A 24626-nucleotide genomic window follows, 5' to 3' on the forward strand; every position below is an offset into this window, starting at 1 on the left:
ACACACCTTTACTTCCAGCACTCAGGAAGTGGAAGTGAGTCTCTGAGTCCGAGGCTAGCCTGGTCTATAGCATGAGTGCCAGGACAGCCAGGGCTACAGAGAAACAGTCTTGAAAAATAAAACAAAAATTTAAAGTCAGGTTTGGTGAATCCTTCCTATAAATCTAGCACTTGAGAAACTGAGGCAGAAGGATTACATGAAGTATAAGGCCGCCCTGGGTAACATACCAAGATCCTGCTTCCATAAAAATAAGTAAGTTTAACTGAGGCTTGTGAGATTTACACAGTTTCTCCAGGAGACACTTTTAGAATTCACCTGGTCAAAAAATGTACAAAACTTACTTTGAAATGCATGAATGTGAAGAAGTGGGAGGGAGGGAGAAAAGAGAAATCAGCTTTGCCAATGCAGGCCTCATCTCCTTCAAACAGAAGCCGAACTGATCACGTGACAAAACCAGACCTTTCCCCCATCCTCCTTCCCAACACAGCTCACCTGCAATCCTGTATGTTTTCCACTATTTTTCCACTTGCCATTCTGTGCCATGTAGGCCTAGAACCAACCACACATCTGCTGAATAGCCTGCTACTCACCAAGCTCAGTTGCAATTTTCCAGCCCGCGTCTCTCACCTGCCATATGGATTCCAATGAAAAACCCTCCTTTACTAGGGGACTTTTGCCAAAGACCTAACAAAAGCTCCAACATCTTTAGGTAGGGGACTGGCAGGGTGGGCCTGTTGAAGAGTCAGTCAGTCAGAACCAAGAGGAATCTCTTCCCTCCCTATTCTTCCCACACCCAGGGCCCCTTTCAGAAGCCACAGGAAACTTTCTTTTGGAATATTTTAATTAGAAAGTTATAAAACATCATTGAGTTCTCTATACAATTTTTTGCACAGGATAGTTTAATATAATGCAAAGTAGCCTGTATCTTTGGTCATCTTTCCATATCTAGTTATCTTTTTTTTCCATACAATATATTTTTTTTTGTTTTGTTTTTTTGTTTGTTTGTTTTTTGAGACAGGGTTTCTCTGTGTAGCCCTGGTTGTTCTGGAACTCACTCTGTAGACCAGGCTGGCCTCGAACTCAGAAATCCGCCTGCTTCTGCCTCCCAAGTGTTGAGATTAAAGGTGTGCGCCACCACCGCCCGGCTATACAATATATTTCTGATCATGCCCCCAACCCCATTTTCTTATTTTATTGAGATAGGGTCTCAAGTGTCCCAGGCTGGGCTTTAACTTAAGGATGATCCTGCATTTCTGCTCCTGCCTCCACCCCCAATGTGCTGGGGTTAGAGGCTTGCACCACCATAAAGGTTTATGTGTAGCTGGGGATGGACCCCAGGGTTCTGAGTGTGGACTTCTTCCAACTGAGCCACATCCGATCCCTCTCATAATCTTTTTGAAATTAAAATCAGAGACCATTTCCAAGTAAATCTCCGGGGGTGGGGGGAACAAAACCACTCAGGCACACAATCAGCTGTTCATGTTAAGTCAGAGAAACTAGTACTAGAGTGTTTCTCCTTTATACTTCAAATCAGCTTTGCTTTCAAAATTCTTTCTTTCCTCAGTCTGACAGAAGGGTGTCTACAAGGTAAACTGGGGTGCATGTAGTGAGGAGTGTTTAGGGTTTGACATGAGGCGTGGACGGTAGGAGGAGGTATGTCCTTCCAGGGCTAATGGTAAGGTGGGGTTCTTTAAGAGAGTACAATTGCTCAGGGCAGGAATGGGGCCAAATAACAGTTTTCTATGCAAAGTAGGCATCTTTGTAGATACTTCTATAGATTAGAGGGCTATCTGGCTGGTCTCCTTCTCACTCAGGCTGGATTAGATGCTCTGCTCAGCCTCTCCCTGCACTCTCTGCTCCTCATGCCTTCCCCTAAGCCTCCCCTCTGGTAAGTAACCTGCTCCTTAATCAAGGGAACTGCAAACAACCGAGTCTTCAGCTCAGCCTCCAAAGAAACCCTGTGGTTGTCAGGCAGTGGAAGCCAATGCCAACAACCACCCCTCTGTCACCCGGATCCTTTCAGAAAGGGAGAAGGCCATCAAGGAGGGGGTGTGGCCAGGCTGTTGGGTGAGGGCCAGGGAGAAAGAACCTGTTGTTAGAAGCCCGACATCTTCCACTGGTGCTGGGGGTAGGGGAACAGACTGAATGCAACAGCACTTCGGACTCCAGCCGCCATCCCAAGGGCACAGACAGAGGGCAAGAAACAGGGCACAGAGCCAGCCACAGCAGGGCAGGAACAGAGGCCTGTTCAGCTGAGCTGATGACAGACCCCCATCTATTAGCCTGAGGGCAGGTGTCTGGTCCTCCTGCCCTTAAGTTACCCGCCAGCATGCACATGTTTCTGAGACTCTTGTATTTAGGTCCTGCCCTGCCCCCTTCCGGTCTCCAGTTAAAGACTTCAGTTCTGGAAATCAAAGTTCTGAATGAGCACTGTGTAGATACCTAGGAGTAGAAAGTACTAGAGGCTTGCAAGTTTCTTGTGAGAGCCCCTGAGGAGGCTAAAAAAGTAGCTAGCTTATGATAGAAGGGAGGAGTGCACAGGGCATCCCAGTTCAAAAGAGGTAAACTTGACCAGAGGTGGGGCTCTTTCAAAGATGTATGAACTCTGCAATTTTCTCCTGAAATTCAAGGCCAAAGCAAAGCAAAACCAGAAACAAAACAAAGCAAAAATCACAGCCTCTGGTAACCTTGAGACCTTTCCACAAACTAGTGTTTGCGGGCTCCCTCAGTGTTTTGAAGGTGTGGGCTCTGTGCAGTACAACACTGGAAAACCCATTTGTTGTCTCTCAAGTGAAACATGCAGGCCTGAGAGTGTCCAGCGGGCTCTTTGCAGAGATGTTGTGAAACGGCAGGTCTTAGAAGGCAGGAATGAGGCAGCCATGGTCCCTTGGTCTCCTGATGGGATCCTCTCAGGATAAGTGCTCTTTCCTTACCTCTCCCTGGGGCATGGCTACAGGGATGGAGGTCACTACTTGGTTCTGAAACACGAAGATTTTGATTCTTTCAAACACCCAGAGGAAGACGAGCAGGATGCTGACATACTGGATCCAGGCAAACTTTATCATCTCCCAGAACCCTGGCTGGTAAGTGCAAAGCGCTAAGGAGACAACAGCTACATGTACGAAACAGTTACCCCAAAGCTCAGGTTCGATGGGAAATAGAAAGAATATTTCAAATACTCTTCAGATAAAATGGATGGCCAGAGATTATTAAGATATAAATATGAATAATTCTGACCCAGAAGGATTGTTTAGAAAGAAATAGGCACAGGAAATTGATTTTTCTTTGCTGTGGGAACAGCAGGCATTTGTGTGGGGCTACGGAGCTGCAGCAATTTCCTATCTCGTGAGTCCCACATCTGTTCCTACTTGGGGTAGCTAAGGAAGCTCTCCTTTCTTAGTGGGAATGAGCTACCACTGACTGGCTAAGAGAAAGGATATGAAATGACTTCCACGGGATAGCGGATGACAGCATCAATGACAAAAGGAGCCTCAGCAGCCCTGCCCACCAGCCAGATGGGGCTGGGGTCACTGAGGATGGTGGTAACTGCAACACAAACATTAATCATTAATCTAAAGCGAAGGGCTATGAGGAGTCTTCGAATACAGATCCCAAATGTGTGCTTATTTGTATTTGTGTGTGTGTGTGTGTGTGTGTAGGTACTTGTGTTTGAGGGTGTCTGTAGAGGCCAGATCTATTAGATTCCTTGAAGTTGGTGTTATAGGCAATCAAGAGCAGCCTAACACAGCTGCTGGGAAGCCCAGTGATCTGCTGGAAGACTAGCAAGCAGTCTTAACTGCTCATCTGTGTCACCAGCTCTGGCCCCTTTAAATACATTTATTTATTTTGCATGTGCACAGTGTGTACGTGTGCGTGTGCGTGTGTAGGTGTGCCTGCTCTCTTCCTCCAGAGTCCCAGGGATAGAACTGATAGGTCATCAGGCTTAATGGAAAATGCTATTACCCACCCATCGAGCCATCCCTTTGGCTCGTCTCTCTCTCTCTCTCTCTCTCTCTCTCTCTCTCTCTCTCTCTCTCTCTCTCTCTCAACAGAGTCTCATGTAACTCACTGGCCTCTGACTTGATATATTACCAAGGACGAGCTTGAATTCTTGAATTTCTGTTTTGTTTCTCTCTCTCTCTCTCTCTCTCTTTCTTTTTTTAGGTTTTTTGAGACAGGGTTTCTCTGTGTAGCCCTGGCTGTCCTGGAACTCACTCTGTAGACCAGGCTGGCCTCGAACTCAGAAATCTGCCTGCCTCTGCCTCCCAAGTGCTGGGATTAAAGGTGTGCACCACCACTGCCCCTGAGCTTGAATTTCTGATACTCTCATCTCTACCTCCTGAGGGCTGGGGCTGAGTGTGTGCTACCATGCTTTATGTGGCACTGGTGACTGAATCTCGGGTGTTCTACATGCTAAGCGAGAGCTCTAGCTCCCAGCCCCAAAGAATGAAGGTTGTGTGAAACTATTTATATATGGAAAAAGAGTGAATGAAATAAGGAAGAAGAGAGTGGATTTTCAGGCCGGTGGCGGCCACATTTAGTTTTAGGAATTAGTTTTAGGAATATTGCTAGCCTACTGCTGCTACTGTACTGCATAGAATTAAGAGAACATACTGGAATTGCAAACCCCGACTTGTGAAATGTCTATGACTATCTATAATGTCTTGCTGCCAGAAACAGTTTTGATGCCTTTAGGGAAAATGTCAGACCACCAGCCAGCCTGGAGTGCTGACTCAAGCCTGGGGATGCTCCTCTAGGGAAGACACACTGTCCACAGTTAGATCTGTGGTACCTCTCTTCTACCAACCTACAGATGCGGACTGCTTGACACACACCAGCCGTCGATGTCTGGAAAGTGAGGACAGCAAATTGTCCCTGACTTCTTTTACAGGTGTACTGTGAGCGATAACACAACTAGGCTTAAGTACACATTAATGAGAGGAGAGCAGCCAAACCTGTGACTGGATAAATAAGGCGAGTGATTATTAATATGCTGGGCTACTGGAGAGGTGGCTTGTGGGAAATGATGTGGCTTTGAGGACAGTGGACAGAGGACAAGTTCCGGCAAGCCCATCCCTGAGCCTCCACTGGGTTTGTGGTTTTCACCATGAACAGTATCCCAGTGGTTTGTCTTCATGGTCCCCTCAGCCTGGGCAGTCTGTGAGCAGGGGTCCACAACTCACCATTCCTTTCCTGGTAGGCAGCAACAATGTGAGTGAGGTCATAGTCGTGTGCAAAAGGACTAGTCCCATTGATCACAGATACCTGGGGCGGGGCAGAAGAACAAGTTGTGAGCACTCTGCTCTTCTTTCCATCCAGCAGGTCACCCAGGCTGAGTCCTGGAGGCCACCCTGGCCGAGGGACCACACTCTTATCCTTGTGACCCAGCCCTGTTTCAGTAGTCATTCCTATAGAGTTTCATTTTTATTGTTCACAGTTATGTGTGTATGTGAGTGTGTCAGAGGGTGGGGGTAACATGTACCTGTGAGCACAGGTGCCCAGGGAGCCAGAGGCATCGGATGCCCCTGGAGTTAGAGTTCCAGGTGTGTGTGAGCGACCTGATGTGGATGCTGGGAACTGATGTGGATGCTGGGCAACCTGATGTGGATGCTGGGCGACCTGATGTGGATGCTGGGCGACCTGATGTGGATGCTGGGAACTTATGTGGATGCTGGGAACTGAACATCTCATCAGCCCTCTTTCTGTGATCTCTTCTTCAAGAATGAGTAAACCTTCTCTAATAATTTAAATCATTTTGCTCTCAAATTTGCTCTCAAATTTACCTTTTTAATTTAGTTTTCTCCCAGATAGTCTCACTGGGGAAAACACCTCTCTCTCTCTCTCTCTCTCTCTCTCTCTCTCTCTCTCTCTCTCTCTCTCTCTGTGTGTGTGTGTGTGTGTGTGTGTGTAAGAAACAGACACCGAGATAGACAGAGACAGACAGACAGATGAAACCTGATGTAGGTAGACATTGGCCCTTATTTCTATCACTATAAAAGGGAAAATTGAGGGCTGGAGAGATGGCTCAGCTGTTAAGAGTTCTGACTGGCCGGGCGGTGGTGGCGCACGCCTTTAATCCCAGCACTTGGGAGGCAGAGGCAGGTGGATTTCTGAGTTCAAGGCCAGTCTGGTCTACAGAGTGAGTTCCAGGACAGCCAGGACTACACAGAGAAACCCTGTCTTGAAAAACCAAAAAAAAAAAAAGAGTTCTGACTGCTCTTCCAGAGGTCCTGAGTTCAATTCCCAGCAACCACATGGTGGTTCACAACCTTCTGTAATGGGCATCTGATGTTATCTTCTGATGTGTCTGAAATAAGACTTAAAATAAATAAATCGAGAGAGAGAGAGAGAAAGAGAGAGAGAGAGAGAGAAAGAGAGAGAGAGACAGAGAGAGGTGTTTCCCCCCAGTGAGACTATCTGGGAGAAAACTAAATTAAAAAAAAAAAAGGTAAATTTGAGAGCAAATTTGAGAGCAAAATGATTTAAATTATTAGAGAGGGTTTACTCATTCTTGAAGAAGAGATTACAGAAAGAGGGCTGATGAGATGTTCAGTTCTCTGTGGGTTTAAAGAATAGCAGAAGGGCTATCCGTGCAGCCGGATAAAGCGACTGCATGAGAAAAGAACAGGAGGCCGCAGAGCTGGGAGACAGTGAGATCCCCCATCCCCACGTGTCTATGTTGGTTTTTATATAAAAACAAGTTTGCCTCCAACTCCTGTTCTAGGAAAACAGGCTATGCTAACCACGTGGCTGTCCGTATGTTCCCTCCACCCCTGGTCCTGTTGGCATGTGCCATGACCATAGGCCTCTCAAACAAACAATGCTGAGCGCTGAGCCATCCAGTGTCTCAGGAAGTCACTGAGCTGGCTGAATCCCACATTTATAAACCTCTTTTTCATTTCTGTTTGAGATGAGGTGTCGTTCATTTACACCGTGATGACTGAGAAGCGTGTCAAATGAGCAAGGCTCCTTCTCACTTCTGTTTGACATGGCGTGTTGCTCAGTTAACCAGGATAGTTTTCACTTCCTGGCTTCAAGTCATCTTCCTGCCTCGGTTTCCCAAGCAGGGGCTGCCAAGGCAGGCATGCCACCTCACCCACCTGTAAACTTTTTCACTCTAGGCTGGCATATGTCACCTGTTCAATGAATGGTGACCAGCAATTGTAAAAATATATTTACATAGGTATTTTATGAGATCATTTGGAAGATGTGACAGTCAATATTGACTGTCCTATTGCTTGGCTTGAGCAACACTTGGGAGATTTAGGAGAGCACACCTCTGGGTACAGGACATCTCCAGAGAAGTTTAGGAAGTGAGGGCTCAGAGCTGAGCGATGGTCTGACCCACTGACGGGTACAAAATGTGACAGACTTTGGATGTTTGGGAGTGGGGAGGGTGCTGAAGCTGTGGAAGGTGGGACCTGGTTGGAAGAAGCATGGCATGGGAACTTGTCCCTCAGGGCTGCATCTTGCTCTGGTCCCAACCTGCTTCACTCTTCTTCCTGCAGGCCACAGTATGAAGCTCTTCACTCCCCCCCTCCCAACGGGACAGCCTAAAACCTTTGAAACTGTGAGCAAAATAGATCTCTCCTCCTTCAGGTTGTTCTGTCAGGTATTGGGTCACAGCAAGCAATAAACTAACAGAAGGTGGCCTGGTGATGGTGCTCGCCTTTAATCCTGGCAGGGCAGGTGGATCCCTGAGAGTCTGAGGCCAGCCTGGTCTACAGGGTGAGTTCCAGGACAGCCAGGGCTACACAGAGAAACCCTGTCTTGAAGAAACAAAACAAACAAACAAACAACAAAAACTAACACAGAATACATTTGGAATGTGTGTCCCTGAAAGCAAGGGACAGTTTAGTTCTTCAGTAAGAACATTTCGCCTCTCACTCAGTGTATAAAGCATGGTGTGCCTTTTTACATCTACAAAAAAATATATTGTTTTTATGTGTATGTGTGTTTTGTCTGCACATGTTTCTGTGCATTGTGTGTGCACAGTGCCTGAGGAGGCCAGAAGAGGGTGTTGGATCCACCGGAAGTGGAACTACAAGCAGTTGTAAGTTGCCACCTGGGTGCTGGAAATCAGACTCGGGTCCTCTGGAAGAACAGCCAGTGCTCTCAGCCACTGGGCCAGCCCTTTAACTCCCTTCCTACATTAAGAAAGAATTCATGATGGGGCTGGAGAGATGGCTTAGTGGCTTAGAGTACTGACTGTCTTCTGACCTGGGCTTGGGTCCAGCACTGCCCATCTGTGGTATACAACATCCACTCAGGCAGAACACTCATGTATGTCAGAAGAACCAAATGCTATTTCTAAGCTTAAATTCTTGTCTTTTGAAGACTGTGATAAACATAGGCACGAAGGTGCTGGACCACAAGGGCATCCTTACGTTGTATCTGACGTCTGGGCCACGGTAGCTCAGCGGCTGCTTCTGTTGCAGCCTCAGGTCGCCATTCACATGTAGCCGTGACCCGGGAACAGCGAAGGAGGACTGCAGAAATGCCATGCTCTGCATCTCGAATGTCGACATCCTCTGAAATCATTAGGGGGAGAGATGCCATTATCAGGTCTGAAGAGCCTGGGGGTTCACAAGTCACCTGTCAGCGGCTGAAGCTCACAGGCCTGGCATGCCTATGCTAGCCCACTCAGGAACCTTTCTGCCCAGAACCCTCCGGCCTATCACTTTGAATATTCAACTTATCTATATTAAGTTCCCAATAACGTTCCATACAAGAGCCATCTGCAGTGTGGCTCAGAGAGGACAGACTCACGTGCAGTTGGTAGGAGAAGGTCAGGAGAAGCTGCACACCCAGAACATGCTCTGTGGACTGCAGGGGAAGTTCAAGTTTAAAGTACAACACATCCATTTTCCCATCCTGGTTCCTGTCTTCTTCTCTGGACTACAAAGGGAGAGATTTACTTTTTTAGAGAATTGCTGTAGCTGGTCAGTGGTGGCACACACATCTTTAATATCAGCACTTGGGAGGCAGAGACAGGCAGATCTGAGTTAGAGGCCTAATCTATAGGGCAAGTTCCAGGACAGCCCAGGCTACACAGAGAAACCCTGTCTTAAGAAGAAAGACAACAAACAAACAAACAAAACAACACACACACACACAACAGAAACACAAACAGAAAAGAATTGTTATTTATTTTAGTTATATATGTGTGTGTGTGTGTGTGTGTGTGTGTGTGTGTACCTGTGCAAGCCAGAAGACATTGTCGGACGCCCTAGGGCTTAAGGTAAAGGTGATCCTAAGCTTCCTGGTGAAGGTGCGAAACCTGGACCCTCTGCAAGGACGGTATTGAGCCCTGTCTCCAGCCTCGAAAGGAGTTTCTTTTTCCTCTCCCTCCCTAACTGTCTTTCCTTTTGTTCTTTCTTTAGAGAGCTAGGGATTGGCTAGGGCCTCCTACATACCAGACTAGCGCTGACCACTGTGTGCTCCCTCCATCCCTGAGTCAGTTTGTCCAAATGGAAAGAAGATGGTTGCCTCAGACGTTAAGAGGTCCCAGAGTTAATTCCCAGCAACCACATGGTGGCTCACAACCATCTGTAATGGGATCTGATGCCCTCTTCTGGCGTGCAGGTGTACATGCAGATGGGGCACTCATACATAAAATAAGTGAATCTAAAAGAAAAAAAAAAGAAAAAACCAAAATCTAATTCTAATAATCATGCATTTACCAAGCAAATGCTATACAAATCCACCAAGCTCTGTTTATACATTTTGTTAAGATTTATTTTTATGTTCCAGGCCAGCCTGGTCTACAGAGTGAGTTCTAGGACAGCCAGGGCTATACAGAGAAACCCTGTCTTGAAAAACAAAACACAAAATAAAATTTAATTAAATTAAAAAATATTTTTTAAAGATTTATTTATTTTATGTATATGAGTAAACTGTAGATAGCTGTCTCCAGACACACCAGAAGAGGACATCAGATCCCATTTCAGATGGTTTTGAGCCACCATGTGATGGCTGGGAATTGAACTCAGGATCTCTGAAAGAGCAAGCAGTCAGTCCTCTTAACCACTGAGCCATCTCTCCAGTCCAAAAGATTTATTTTTATGTGTATAAATGTTTGCACGCACATATGTCTGTGCACTAAGTGCACACCTGATACACACAGAGGTCAGAAGGGCACTTCTGGAAGAGGCCCTGAAAGTGTTGTTACAGATGGCTGTAAGCTGTCATGTGGGTGCTGGGAAGTGCACTCAGGTCCTTTGCAGGTGCAGCCAGTGCTCTTAACCACTGCGCATATCCGTACCCTGTGTGCACATCCTAAACCCCAAGTGCCTTGGCTTCAGATACTGAAGGTTGCGCTATCTGGCTCATTACTCATGTTGAAGCTTTAAACCTTATGCATGTATCTTTTAGCATCAATCAATAAAATACAAAAAGGAAACTAAGTAAGATCAGTAAGATACCAAGACCACAAATATTTGACAAGAATCAGGAGGGGATAAGAAAAGTCACAGCCCATAAATGATATGTGAGCAGTTAAAAATCGGTCACAAGGTGGTCCCTGCAGTCCCAGCTATGTCACAGTGACCTGACAGTGGCCAGCAGGAGAGACAGAACTGAAATGTAGCCCCATCTGCCAAGCGTTCTTGACACACACCAATGCCTCCATGCTAAGCTCGTCCCGGAAGCATTCCACCTCAGCTCATTCACTTGGCCCACCCATATAGACCACTCTGCAACCAAGAGGTTTTGTTTCTCAAATGAGCAAGGCTGGAGTCAAGATAGATGCTTTTAGAGCCTTGCAGTGGTTTCTTTCCTTCTAGACAGCCATGTCCTTGTCTTAGGCTCAGGCTCGTTATCATCTACTGTCCTTCCTCCATGGCTACTTCTCTCCTGGTCCCTGTTCATCAGCTTTCTGGGGGAGGAGGGAACTCTGTTACCAGGGCGACTGACTGATGGAGTCACAGAGCCACTTATGTATTAGTCAATATGAATGGGATGGGAAAGCGGCTGCCTGGCCTTCTGTGAGTTGGCTTTTGTTGCTGTAAGGAAGACTGCTGTTAGCTCTGTTGCTGTGAAGAGGTACCACGTCACCACTGCTGTTCAGTCCATTATCGTTATGGTGGGAAGCATGGCAGCATGCAATCAGGCCTGGTGCTGGAGAGGTAGCTGAGGGTTCTATGTCCAGATTCGCAGGCAGCAGAAAGAGATGAAACTCTGGGTCTGGCTTGAGCTGCTGAGATCTCAAAGCCTCCCCCCACCCTGACACACTTCCTCCAACAAGGCCACACCCACTCCAGTAAGGCCACACCTCCTAACAGTGCTACTTCCTGAGGGCCTGTAGATACCATTTATATTCAGACTACCACAACTACCTTCGGGACCTTGGGCTGGACAGGAAGATAAAGACCATGATTCTCGGTTTACAAGAGGAGAGGGGCCAGGAAAGAATTGCCAGGAAGATGCTGACTCACTCCAATGGGATGTGACAGGGAGAGGAAGGCATTTCACTCCATCTTTACAATATGCAGCAAGTCTCAGAAAGATCAAGTGCTATCCCCTATACATGAGAAAAATCTAGACACAAGAAGTCAGGATTTAAGATTGGGTATTTTAAGCCTGTGGTGGCGCACAGCTTGGGCACCCGCCCTCTAGTGGCAGACCGTGTCCGTGTTCCCAAGTTCGAATCCTGTGCGACTCCCGTCGAGTCTCATGGGGGAAAAAAACAAAAACAAAAAACAAAAAACAAAAAACAAACAAGATTGGGTATTTTAGCCGGGCAGTGGTGGTGCACGCCTTCAATCTCAGCACTTGGGAGGCAGAGGCAGGCGGATTTCTGAATTAGAGGCCAGCCTGGTCTACAGAGTGAGTTCCAGGACAGCCAAGGCAGTTACACAGAAAAACCCTATCTCAAAAAAAATTAGTCAATCAATCAATTAATCAAACAAACAAACAAACAATGAAAGGGAAGTAAGGTAAGGATATATTTATCATGCAAATGGGGTCACACTTTAGTGTAGGCTGAAAAACATGTTTTACAGTTTACATCAGATCTAAGAAACAGGGACTTATGTTTAATTATACATAGAAACCCTCACTTGCAAAGCCTTAACACAGGACAAATATGAACTTACTCTTTAACTACAAACAGAAACTTCAACCTGCACAGAAACTTACTCTTAACAGTCTTAACTGCAAACAGTAACCTTAACCTGAAAGGTAGGTGTATCATACCTGGCTTGGTCCCACAGGAGATGGAGAGCTAGTTCATCAGTCAAGAGCACAGTGTGCTGCTCTTCCAGAAGACCAGAGTTTGGTCAGTACTCACACTGGGTGCCTCACAACTGCCTGAAACACTAGGTCCAGGGAATCCCAATGTCCTCTGGTCCTCACAGGAACTTACATGTACAAATATCCACATGGGTGTTTATGCACATAGAAATATATACAACACACACATAAATCAAATACTAGAAATAAATCTTAAATCAATAAAGTAACAACAACAAGGCTAAATAATAACATATATATTATTTGGGTAGAGTTTGAGGTCAGCCTGGTCTACACAGTGAGTTCCAGACAAGTGAGGGCTACATAGTAAGACTTTATCTCCAAGAAATCCATAAAAACAAAAATGTTTCCACAAATCCTTAAATGAAATAAATACATCCATAAATAAATAACCTCAAAGAAACATGTACCCTTCCCCCTAAAACAAAACAAAATCAAAACCAAAGATGGGGGCAGGAAATACCATTTTGTACAAAGGTACCGTTCTGCTGGGAATAGTGACTAAGAAATACACGACAGCACCAGGTAACTGTCAAGTGGCACAGAGAAAATTGAAGCAGGCTAAAATGGAGGGTGGAAATTAACGGAGACTTTTCTGGGAAGTGTTTGGGATGACCTAACTTGCTGGCACCCTGACAATATAAGCTGGGGAATGAGTGGAGGGTGATCCAGGCTAAGCAAGGGTCTGTGTGCCAAGTGTGGGTGACAGCAGGGCACCTGGACAGTAAGAAGGCTGAAGGGGAGGGGGAGGAGGAAGAAGGCTGCTTGCATACACATGAGTCAAAGCTAGCTTCCAATGACAAACTTCCTCCAGCAAGGCTTCATCTTTAAAAGTTCCATAACCAAGCAGGACACTGGTGAGACACATCTTTAATTCCAGCACTTGGGAGGCAGACGCAGGCAGATTTCTGAGTTCAAGGCCAGCCTGGTCTACAGAGTGAGTTCCAGGACAGCCAGGACTACACAGAGAAACCCTGTCTCGAAAAAACTTATAAAAAAAAAAAAAAAAGTTCCATAACCTTTTAAAACAGCGCCACCAACTGGCGACCAAATGTTCACATGTGAGCCTAAGGAGGATGTACCGTGTTCAAACCTTGTGACTATACAAACAAGAATGATAATAGTCCCTAGAGTGTGCGGGTGGGGGGTGGGTGGGAGGCTGGACAGATAGCTCAGCTGATAACACACAGGTTGCTCTTCCAGAGGACCTGAGTTCAATTTCCAGCAACCACATGGAGGCTCATAACCACATGTAATTCCAGTCCCAGAGATCCATCATGGCTTCTGGGTACACTGTACACATATGGTGCATGAACATACACTCAGGCAAAACACCCCCACACATAAACCAAATACAATGTGTCTTTTTTTCTTTTTAAAGGAGGCATTCAGAGAGCTAATACCTCAACACTAATTCTAGGTCAGTTCCTGAAATCTAATTGGTATCTGGCTAAGAAAATTTGTAAATCATACCACTTCATTGGTATGAAAATATATGCATATTTTGGAACTTAAAAATTACATTTATTATTTATTTGTGTGTGGCACAGGAGTGGAGGTCAGAGGACAGGAGACAGTCCTCTCCTACCATGTGGACTCTGGGGATGAGGCACAGTTGTCAGGCTTGGTGGCAAGCAACTTTGTCTGCTGAGCCAGCTAACTAGCTCATTTTTTTTTTTTTTTTTTTTTTTTTTTTTTTTTTTTTTTTGTGATTAAAGAAAAAGAAAAAAAAAAAGCCACAAAAATTTCATAGAGGCCAGAAAAGGGTGTTAGATTCCCTGGAACTGGAGTTACAGATGGTTGAGTAGCCCCGTGTGGGTGCTGGGAACTAAAACCCAAAAGCAAGAAGTGTTCCTAATTGCTTTAACTGGCCCAATTATCTCTTTAGTTAGAGGTCTTGCTATATAGACAAGGTTGGCCTTGAACTCCTGGATCTTCCTGTCTCAGTCTCCCAAATGCTCAGGTTACAGGCAGGCATGTAACAATCTTTATATCTATGTATGGTCTCATATATTATTGTCACATATCCCAGTAAAGGAACCATCATGGCCTGTATATGTATGTATTGTTAAACTGAGGGTAAGAGGGGGTATGGGCCCCAATTTCAAAGTTTTTTGGTTGCTGCAGGATAATCATTTACAGGAAGGATCAATACTAATGTTGGCTAGAAGATGTACCATAGCCCACTGATATCGATCTGGTTCCACTGAGAAAAGAGACCAAAATGCTTATTATTTCCTATGTTAAAATACATAGGAAATAACAGTAGCACAGTATGGAGAGGACTAAACAGGGCAAAGGGGGATAACTCCTGCATCTGAGCTTGAGGAGAGTTGGGGTCATTAGATACTAGAAGCTTGAGAAAGAGGGTGCAGGCAGCTGGAGACAGAACCTCAGGACACAGCTGGTGTTGCCACCTCAGTGTAGGGTCTCTGTGAACACCAGGGCCAGCAGAGTGTCAACTCGAGACAAGAAGGAAATCCAGTTCAATAAGACTTGGTGGCCAATGTGGGTTCAAACTTTTAGAGTCTGACAAGGGGCAGTTTATTTTAGCCTTTTTAAAGCACAGCTGAATTTAGAAAAAAAGGATTCCGATGACAATGAACTCAATCCTGTGCATAAACAAAGCTTCAGACACATTTATACTGAAACTTTTTACAAGGTACAAATGGCCCCTTCCATATAGAGAGGGTCTGTTGACTGAGAAACAGCGCTTAAGGGTCTAGGGAGGAAGAGTCTGGGATAAATTTAATAGTCTGGGGAATTCAGGTGTGGCCTGGTCCTTCAGATAGCAGAGATAGCCAGGCTACTAAATACATCCAGCTTTCTCAGGGGAAACCAGGTATATATCTGCTCTGTTTTAGAGACAATACTGCATAGTTAACATTCCTGGTTCTCCTAAGGCTTATCTCCATCCTTGTGCCTCCACACCCCAGAGCTTGGAGGAAGGTCATACAGAGACCTGGAGGGCTGAAGGAAAAATCTGACTTGTTTGCTTGCTGTCCTTACCTGGGCCACACCAGTAGTGGCTCTTCATTCTAGCAGATAGCAACCAGCCCTCAGGCAAGGCTCAGTATGCTTCCTGTTAACCGGAGGGAACAGGGACCAAAGGGCAAAGGGGGACAGAACTCAGCATCTCCAGATCATTGGGAAGCCGGAATTGGAGCTGAGATAGTGACTGAGAGCCAGCAAAAGCTGCTGTTAAATTTTGGACTAGTGAACCAGGGTCTTATGTATGCTAGACTGGGGACATACCACTAAGCTACACTCCCAGCCAGGTGGCTGCTGACCTAGGGAGTCCCACTGTTCCCAGAATGTCAGGACTTATAACCATTTTCCAGGGCATCTACAGTGTCTCATGGCTTGTTGTGGTTTTGTTTGGTTCCTGTTTTATCCCTTGTGTTTTTCTCTGTAATTCATTTTCTCTCTCTCTCTCTCTCTCCTCCTCCTCCTTCTTCTTCTTCTTCTTTTTTTTTTTTTTTTTTTTGGTTTTTCGAGACAGAGTTTCTCTGTGTAGCCCTGGCTGTCCTGGAACTCACTCTGTAGACCAGGCTGGCCTCAAACTCATGGGGATCTACTTGCTGGCCTCGAACTCAGAAGTCCGCCTGCCTCTGCCTCCCAAGTGCTGGGATTAAGGGTGTGCACCACCACTGCCTGGCTCCCACTGGACTTCTTAATATCCACACTCATATGTTTTCTTTCCAAAGGCAAAAACAAAGTTTTTCAGGCTATAAGAGAATCTCACTGGAGAGCACTTGCATACTATCTGTGAGGCTAGATTCAATCCAAACATTTTTTTTTTAAAACTTTAAACAAAATTAGTTCTCTCTCTGTAATTTTCAATGTGAATATTCAAGTTTATACCATTGGCCATCTCACTGTATTCTTGTCATTACCGGGTATTATCTTTCTGGTTTTTTGTTTTTTTATTTAGTTGGCCTTAGGATGATGGTTCCATGGTTAAGAGCACTAGGTGCTCTTGTAGACTCTTGTAGTGCTCTTGTAGGTTCAGTTCCCAGCATCCACTGGGTGGGTCACAACCATCGGTAACTCCAGGTCCAGGAAATCATCGGATGCCCTCTTCTCCCGAGTGCTGCCTCTGCCTCCTAGGGGCTGGGGTTTACAAACCTTTGTCAACCAGCCCTTTGCTGTTGGTCTCAGACAGTGCTTGGGTGGCCTCGAACTGGAGTTCCTCAGAGATTCTGGACATGGAACCACATCCTGCCACATTGGCATTTGACATCTGCACACAGATGGGTAATGAGAACTAAAGCAGCAGGCAGCCTCCTGGCCACCAGTGACTGCCAGGTGCCAAGGGCAGCAAGACACACCCCAGAGTTAGAGATGGGGAAAAAATGGGTGCTTAGACACACGGCCTCAGACTGTGACACCCGTCTCTAATCTCTGGCGCCGTATCCTTAACTGAGCCACGTCACTGAGAAGGCCACTTACAAATAACAAAAACTAGACTTTAAAACATTTTTTTAAAAAATTGGGATCTTGAACACACTGTTATAGGTGAACTGACCAGAGCAGAACGAGGCTGTCTGTGACTTTGAAGCATTCCCCAAAATTAGCAACTTCAAAGCCACCGCCCAATGTTGGTCAAACTTTGACCTAAAAACCATGGCTTCCTTGACTCCTTGGTTAGTTTCCCAGACATGGTGACGCTAGCCTGGGTCTATATGTTTAGAGCTAAAATAAAAATATTTCACAGAATATGATTAAGCATATAAAATATACATTTTTTATTGTGTCTTGCTATGTATTGATATTTAAGCTTACTTGTCGAGCTTGTGATCCTCCTGTCTCAGCTCTGTGAGTAGCAGATGGTACCGCCATGTGCCACTATGCCCAGCTGGACACTGTTCGCATGAAACCCAGAGCAAATGAGTCCTTCTGTGAGTCTATGTCTTCATATGTAAAATGGTGGACAATGTTCTCTCAATTCACCTCACAGGGTTACTGTGAGAATAAACAAATTGTATATTGTCTTCAAAATTAGTAGCTAATATTTACTGTTTGTCACAGGCCAAATACTGCAGAAATGACTTTAAATATGCTACCTGACAATAAAGTACTTATTCTGTGTACAAGTAGATAGGGGGACGTAGATAAGACATAGTAAGTCAACAGCGAATTTTTTACTACCATCGCTTGTATTGCACACTAGGCTACTGCCTGGCTGCTTTTATGAGTATTGAAGACACAATTCACACCCCATAAAACCTACTCTTCGAAAAATAATAAACGGTGGGCTGGAGACTTTGCTTAGCTACTAGAGCATTTGCCACGCATGCACGAAGGCCTGGGTTCAATCCTTAGCACCATAAACCAAGTGGTGCCGGGCGGTGGTGGCGCACACCTTTAATCCCAGCACTTGGGAGGCAGAGGCAGGCGGATTTCTGAGTTCGAGGCCAGCCTGGTCTACAGAGTGAGTTCCAGGACAGCCAGGGCTACACAGAGAAACCCTGTCTCGAAAAACCAAAAACCAAAAACCAAAAAAAAAAAAAAAAAAAAAAAAAAAAAAAAAAAAAAAAAAAAAACCACCCAAGTGTGAAGTGTGGTAATGACTGCTTTGAATCCCAGCACTCAGGAGGTAAAAAGTTCAAGGCAGGGCTGGAGAGATGGCTCAGTGGTTAAGAGCTCTGACTGCTCTTCCAGAGGTCCTGAGTTCAATTCCCAGCAACTATGGTGGCTCACAAACCATCTGTAATGGGATCCAATGCCTCCTTCTGGTGTGTTTGAAGACAGCTACAGTGTACTCACACACATAAAATAAGTAAATCTTAAAAAAAAAAAAAAAGTTCAAGGCAGTCTGAGCTATATAAGACTGTCAAAAATAATAATGCTGATGATAATAGTAAAATGTACACCATGTGAACATGTCCAGCTAGGCAGTGGTGCAAGCCTGTAATGACAGCTGTAAATGAAGCTGGGACAGAAGGACCAAAAGTTCAACAAACCAAGATATCAATACACAGAGAGCAAGAATATTCATATATATATTCCCCCCCCCCCCCATTGGCTGTGAAAGCATGAGGTTGTCTGTGAAAGCATGAGGTTGTCTGTGAAAGCATGAGGGTCTGAGTATGAATCCCAGCATCCATGTTAAGAGCTGCTTGTGCCTGGAAATCCAAGCCTATAGGAGTAAGACTGGAGGCTCTCAGGACTTCCTGACCACTGGCCTTTACCAAGGTTCAGAAAGAAACCCATCTCAGGGGAGTAAGGTAGAGAGTGATACAGCAGGATACCCAGCATCTTCCTCTGGTCACTGTGCACGTGCACACCTGTATACATACATGTGCTTACACTATACACCACACACATGCATGCAGATATATATACATGTAAGAGTAGATTTTAGTTATCTACTAAATATGGTACTTCAAAAGTTTAACTTTTAAAGACTTGCTAAACTATTTTCCAAAGTGACTTTACCATTTTATATATTTACTTGCATTTTTATATTTATGATTTCTTTGGATTCTGTTTTGTTTTGCTTATTGACACATTCTAGACTTTTCTTCTTTAAAAACTTTTTATACAGTGCCTTCTAATTTCTTTTTTTGTGCTACTGAGCTATTAATTCATTAAAAATGTTTTATTTTTCTTTATGTGTTTGTGTATATGCATTTGTATATGTGTTCACACACGTGTGTTAGTTCCTACAGAGGCCAAAAGAGTGCATGAGATTCCCTGAGACTGGAATTACAGGTGGCTGTTAACTGCCTAAGATAGGTACTGGTAACTGAAAAAACATAACCACTGAGTTATCTCTCCAGTACCCTTGATTAACACTAGCTGCTCTTCCAGAGGACCAAGACTTGATTCCCAGCACACAGATGATAGAGTACAACCATCTATAAACTCCAGTTCCAGGCACATCCAACATCTTCTTTTAGCTCCATGGGCACCGCATTCATGTGTGTGTGTGTGTGTGTGTGTATGTGAATATATATGCATACATACAAGATATATGCATATATATGCAAAATAAAACTCTCATATAAACAAAAAATAATAAATTAAAATTTGAAAATTGTTCTAAAGGAGACATTTAGGAAAAAAAGTTATGTTTTACTTCTTTTAAGACAGGGTCTTAGCTGGGCAGTGGTGGCGCACGCCTTCAATCCCAGCACTTGGGAGGCAGAGGCAGGCGGATTTCTGAGTTTGAGGAGAGGCCTGGTCAACAGAGTGAGTTCCAGGACAGCCAGAGAGAAACCCAGTCTTGAAAAACCAAAAAAGACAGGGTCTTACTTTAGCTTTACCAGAGCTGTAACTTACTGTGTAGCCCAGGCTAGCCTCAAACTCATGATGATTGTAATACTTTAGCCCACCAAGTTTGGAGTGTGTGTGTGTGCTGTGTGTGTATATATGTATGTGTGTGTGTGCTGGCACGCGTATGCATGTACATACACACACACACACACTCCTGAACAACATCCCTAGCTATGGCCCCTGTTTTCCAAGCTGTCCAGGATTATCCAGGCTGTTGCTCACAGGCAGAGTGCTTGTCTAGCACATTCAAGGCCTCGGGGTAGAGCCCCACCACTGGAAACAAACAGAAAGGAAAGGAAACACAGCACATCCATCCAGGATTAAAAAGAATTAGGTTTTGGCTTCTTAAACTTGAAACGGGAGCCACCTACCAGAAGCAGAGGAAGATGATGAGCAGAGTTCTCAAGGGAGTGGCTTCTGGTTGCAGAGATAAGCCACCGAGCAGTGGTAGCGAATGAGTAAGAAGGAAAGAAGCAAGCCTAAAGCTTATTCTTGCTTTGGTGAATACCTCAGCTTTCCGTTACTTCTTAGACTCTAATGTCCAGAAGTGTCTGTGGGAAGGATAGAAATGTAGAGGGGAAAAATGTGAAGAATAAACCTTCTACCAAAAATCCTACACATAAACGCACTACATTTGCCAGGCGTGGTGGCACTTGCCAGCCAACCCAGTGCTTGGGAGGTGGTGGCAAGAGGATGGTTAGTTTGAAGTCAGCCTTACTGAGTTGGAGTTTGGTCTGGACTATGGAGAAAGACTCTGTCTCAAAACCAAGCAGCAACCAACTAGCCAATCAAAACAAAAACAAACAAACCCATTGTCTTAAAGTAGAACTAGAATTTTGTTTAAAGTTTAAAAAAAAATGTTTGGATTTAATCTAGCCTCACAGATAGTATGCAAGTGCTCTCCAGTGAGATTCTCTTACAGCCTGAAAAACTTTGTTTTTAACCTTTGGAAAGAAAACATATGAGTGTGGACATTAAGAAGTCCAGTGGGAGCCGGGCAGTGGTGGCACACGCCTTCAATCCCAGCACTTGGGAGGCAGAGGCAGGCGGATTTCTGAGTTCGAGGCCAGCCTGGTCTACAGAGTGAGTTCCAGGACAGCCAGGGCTACACAGAGAAACCCTGTCTCGAAAAACAAACACAAACAAAAAAGGTCCAGTGGGTACACAGGGAAGGGCAGGCTCACCTCTACCCTGGCCTCTCACCCCATCACTCTTCTCTAGAAGCATTAGAGTGGAGTTTCTCAACCTGTGGATCTCCAGCTCCTTGGGGGCTATGGGGTTGAAGGATCCTTTCACAGGGGTTGAAATATCAGATATCCTGCATATCAGATAGTTACATTACAATTCATAACAGTAGCAAAATTACAGTTTTGAAGTAGCAATGAAATAATTTTAGAGCTGAGGTCACAACAATATGAGGAACTATGTTAAAGGGCTGAAGCATTAGGACGGTTGGAGAGCATTGCATTAGAGTCTCGAGAATAAAAACGGAGCCAGGTACAGCAGGCCCTGCTTGTAATCCTAGTAGTTAGTAAGAGGGTCACCAGTTCATGGCCAACCTGGCCCGTTTCTGGACTACACTGCAAAGCCTGGTCTTAGGGATAAATAAATAAACAATTAAAGGGAGCTGGAAAGCTGGCTTAGTGGTTGGGAGCCTGGGCTGTTCCTCTAGAGGATTCTGGTTTAATTCCCAGGACCCATATGTCAGCTTACAACTGTCTATAACTCCAGTTCCAGGGGATCCATGACACTAGGCAGGCACATGGTGCACACATGTGTGCATGCAGGCAGAGTACCCACACACAGAAAATACAATTTTAAAAAAGCATCATGGTAAGTAAATAAATAGCAAAAGCGGGGCTGGTGGCCCACAACTGTAATCTCACCGCTTCAAAGGCACAGGATGAAAGACCAGCAACACAAGGTCTTTCAGGTCATCCTAGGCTACAAAACCAGTTCCAAGCCATCCTGGACAACATGACATGCACTCTCAAAAAACCTACAGGGGTATGTGTTGGTGGCATGGGGGAATCGTCTTGATCATTTGAAGAATAAAAGACTTCAATGATATTACAAAACAAAAAAGGAAAAACAAAACCTTCCAAAGCAACAACTTTTGCCTTAGTTACCTAATGAGTGCTCCCCAGGGGCTGGAGAGATGGCTCAGCTGTATAGAGCAACTGACTGCTCTTCCAGAGGTCCTGAGTTCAATTCCCAGCAACCAAATGGTAGCTCACAATCATCTGTAAAGGGATCCGATGCACTCTTCTGGTGTGTCTGAAGACAGCTGGACTAATATAAATAAAAAATTAATAAATCTTAAAAAAAATAACGAAAGGGGTATGTTTAAAACTTTTGTTTTTGTTTTTTTAAAGTGCTCCCTAGGCTGGGAGGTGGTGGCACACGCCTTTAATCCTGGTACTGGGGAGGGAGAGGCAGGCGAATCTCTGCGGTCAAGGCCAACCTGGTCTATAGAGCAAGTTCCTGGACAGCCAGAACTACACAGAGAAACCCTGCTCTGAAAAACAAAAACACTTCCCAGAAGAAAGACTTCCCAGATGTTTAAATAACATTTGCTGAGTCTCCATCTCTTTTCTGAGTATTCTCTACTGACATTCCCTGGGGACAGATGGAGCCTGAGCATCCCTCCCCCTCCCATCAGCCATCATCGCACATCCCCCTCTCATCCCTTCAGTTTCCCTAGATCGACATTTTGCTTAGTCAGCATTCCGTGAAGTAACTAAGACTAAGCAAGTCCCATTCCCGTTCGCAGTCCTGACTGCCATCTCCTTCCCTGCGTGTTCTCATGGCTTATTTCCCTGCAATTAACAATTATTTTGTTTGCTTATTTTGTTTTCTCTATGTGCATGAGATTCCAACAAAAAGCTTCCATTCAGAGGTGTATGACTTAAGTCTGGGCCTCTCGACTGTAGTCCCAGCTTCTTAGGGGGCTGAACTGGGTGCATTTATTGCTTGAGCCACAGCCAGCTTGGGCAGGCAACATAGCAATAACCCATCTCAAAAAGAATAAAAAAGCTGTAAGATTTAGTTAAAGTTTTGTTTATTCACATAATAATTTTAATAGTAAAGAGATTGGAGTAAATTAAAAAAAAAAATCAAGGAGTAAGGGTGGGTAATGACTAGCTCAGCAGTTAATGACTCCTGCAGCTAACCCTGGGAATCCCCGACCCTGGGACAGTGACAGGAGGGAACTGACCCCTCCAAGTTGTCCTCTAACCTCACACACCAGTGCTACCGCTTTTGAGACTGAATAGCCTTGAGATTGCTGTATAGGCCAGGGAAGGGGGCAATCCTCCTGCCTCAACTGGGATAACACGCGTAGGTTAGAAACAAATATTTACTAACAAACAACTAGTTAAATTCATCACATTGCCCATGTCATTAAATAAGCTACAGACCTTAAAACAAATAAAGTTGGTTAACCAGTACTACTGATACATGTACCAACCACAGCGAACCTTTACTTTTCTGTCAACAGGTTTGTGATCACGAAATATATATATATATATATATATATATATATATATATATATATATATGAAAAATTAAAGAGCAGAGTAATCTGAATTAGATTAGAAAAGTCTGACTTTTTTTCCCCATCGTCTACATGAGTTTGCCTTCTAGGCTAATAATCAGACCTGTCCGAAAAGATCCACATTTGAAAGTAGGAAAGCCAGATGTCCCATACGTCTAAAGGAAAATATGTTCAGAATATGAACGGAAAGGGATGACTGTAAGGAAGCATTTGATTTATGCGAAAGTAAACACTAAACTGCAGACCGTAAAATGTTTCAGTTTCATAGGGGGACAGCTGCAATGTGGAACAGAGTTAGGAACCTACCCCAGCCAGGCGTGGCTTGGCCAGAGCAGAGGCTGAGAATTCAACCAATCAGCGCTTGCCCCGCCCTAACCCGCGTCCAGTCTGCATATAAACGCGGGCACTTTTTGTCTTTACAGTGTGGTGATGTTTAAACTCAGCGACTTGCTGGGGTATACAGACCTTAGCCTTCAAGCCCTTAAGAGGGTTTTCACAGCCACCTTTTCATTCGGAAGTGACCTGCACCAGAGGCAGGCAGTTTGTCAGACGAACACACCGCCCGCATGGTTGACTTTCTGGGGACACCTGGAGAAGCTGAGTAAAACTAACTAGAAAGTTAAGCATGCGCAGGCTAAAGAGACTTTGTTTCCAACTCCCGGTGGCTCCTTGAGATCCAAGCTGTGGGGCTGAGAATGTGGCTCAGTGGTAAAATGCTTGCGTGCAAGCACAAAGCCCTGGGTTTGATTCCCAGCACTCCATAAACCCCAGCACGGCGTTGCATAACCGAAATTCCTGGCACTGGGAAAGTGGAGACCGGAGGAACAGATGTTGAAGGCCGACTTTGGCTATATAGTTTAAAGCCAGCCTGAGATACAAGAGACTCTGCCCCACACGCCGTCAAATGACCCTAAATGGGATCTCACCCCATCTTGTCCCCCCCCAGGGTCCCGGCGGGAACCACGCACCGACACGAGCGGGACGCGCAGGTGAACCCCCTGCAGCCGGTTGAAGGCGGGGAACGTGCTCCATGCGAGGAAGGCTCCGGGCTCAGGCCCCAGTAGAGCCACGAGCAGCACTTGGTGCTGAAAACGCACGTTCGGCTGCTCCTCGTAGCTGCTCCGCTTCAGCCAAAACCCTGCGGGAGACAAGGCGGGTTGGGGGAGCCAGGTCAGGATTGGCGGCCTGGGCCCGCCGGCCACGCCGAGCCGAACCGTAAGGCCCTCCAGACCCGGGCAGGCTCACCGTGGCTCCGGAAGGCCACCAGCAGAGGGGGGATGTAGGTGAGCGCAGTGGTCAACAGCAGGAAGAGCGCGGCCTTGGAGCAGAGCCCCGCGCGGTAGGAGCGCTCGACCGGATGAGAGAAGAGATGGTACAGCGCCATGAGCCCAGGACCGCAGCGCGGAGTCTCCACGGCAACCGACGGAGGGCAGAGGAACCAATAGCAGGCACGCAGGCCTTAGCAGGGGGAGGAGCTAGCGGGAGGAGGTTCCTGTGTTAGAAACTAGATACATTTTAGGCAGTGCCTGCACGTCTC

At 45.5% G+C, this 24626-nt stretch overlaps 1 protein-coding gene across 2 annotated transcripts; it reads right to left on the reverse strand.

Annotated features, from left to right (window-relative positions):
• Positions 1–823: 823 nt before the first annotated feature.
• On the reverse strand, positions 824–24512 carry Tmem231 (transmembrane protein 231). 2 transcript variants are annotated; one of them, XM_034523017.2, is made up of 7 exons: positions 24335–24512; positions 24058–24227; positions 8770–8898; positions 8388–8531; positions 5184–5265; positions 3441–3546; positions 824–3087 (listed from the first exon to the last, which is right to left on the reverse strand). In XM_034523017.2, exons 1-7 carry the CDS (start codon positions 24471–24473, stop codon positions 2910–2912), a joined length of 948 nt encoding a protein of 315 aa, XP_034378908.1. In that variant the 5' UTR covers positions 24474–24512; the 3' UTR covers positions 824–2909. The 2 variants fall into 2 exon arrangements, with proteins under 2 accessions (XP_034378908.1, XP_034378909.1); XM_034523018.2 differs by lacking the exons at positions 24058–24227; positions 24335–24512 and adding an exon at positions 17038–17679.
• Positions 24513–24626: the final 114 nt, after the last annotated feature.

Source organism: Arvicanthis niloticus, chromosome 18 (genome assembly GCF_011762505.2).
Source record: "Arvicanthis niloticus isolate mArvNil1 chromosome 18, mArvNil1.pat.X, whole genome shotgun sequence".
Taxonomy (NCBI): domain Eukaryota; kingdom Metazoa; phylum Chordata; class Mammalia; order Rodentia; family Muridae; genus Arvicanthis; species Arvicanthis niloticus.

What these genes read in the sequence shown, in the direction of transcription:
- Tmem231 (XM_034523017.2), bottom strand. Translation starts at nt 24,473, where the DNA reads ATGGCGCTGTACCATCTCTTCTCTCATCCGGTCGAGCGCTCCTACCGC. An exon ending in GGTGGCCTTCCGGAGCCACG is followed by an intron (nt 24,228 to 24,334) that starts GTGAGCCTGCCC and finishes TGTCTCCCGCAG; the next exon opens with GGTTTTGGCTGAAGCGGAGC. An exon ending in CCTTCTCCTACCAACTGCAC is followed by an intron (nt 8,532 to 8,769) that starts GTGAGTCTGTCC and finishes TAATGATTTCAG; the next exon opens with AGGATGTCGACATTCGAGAT.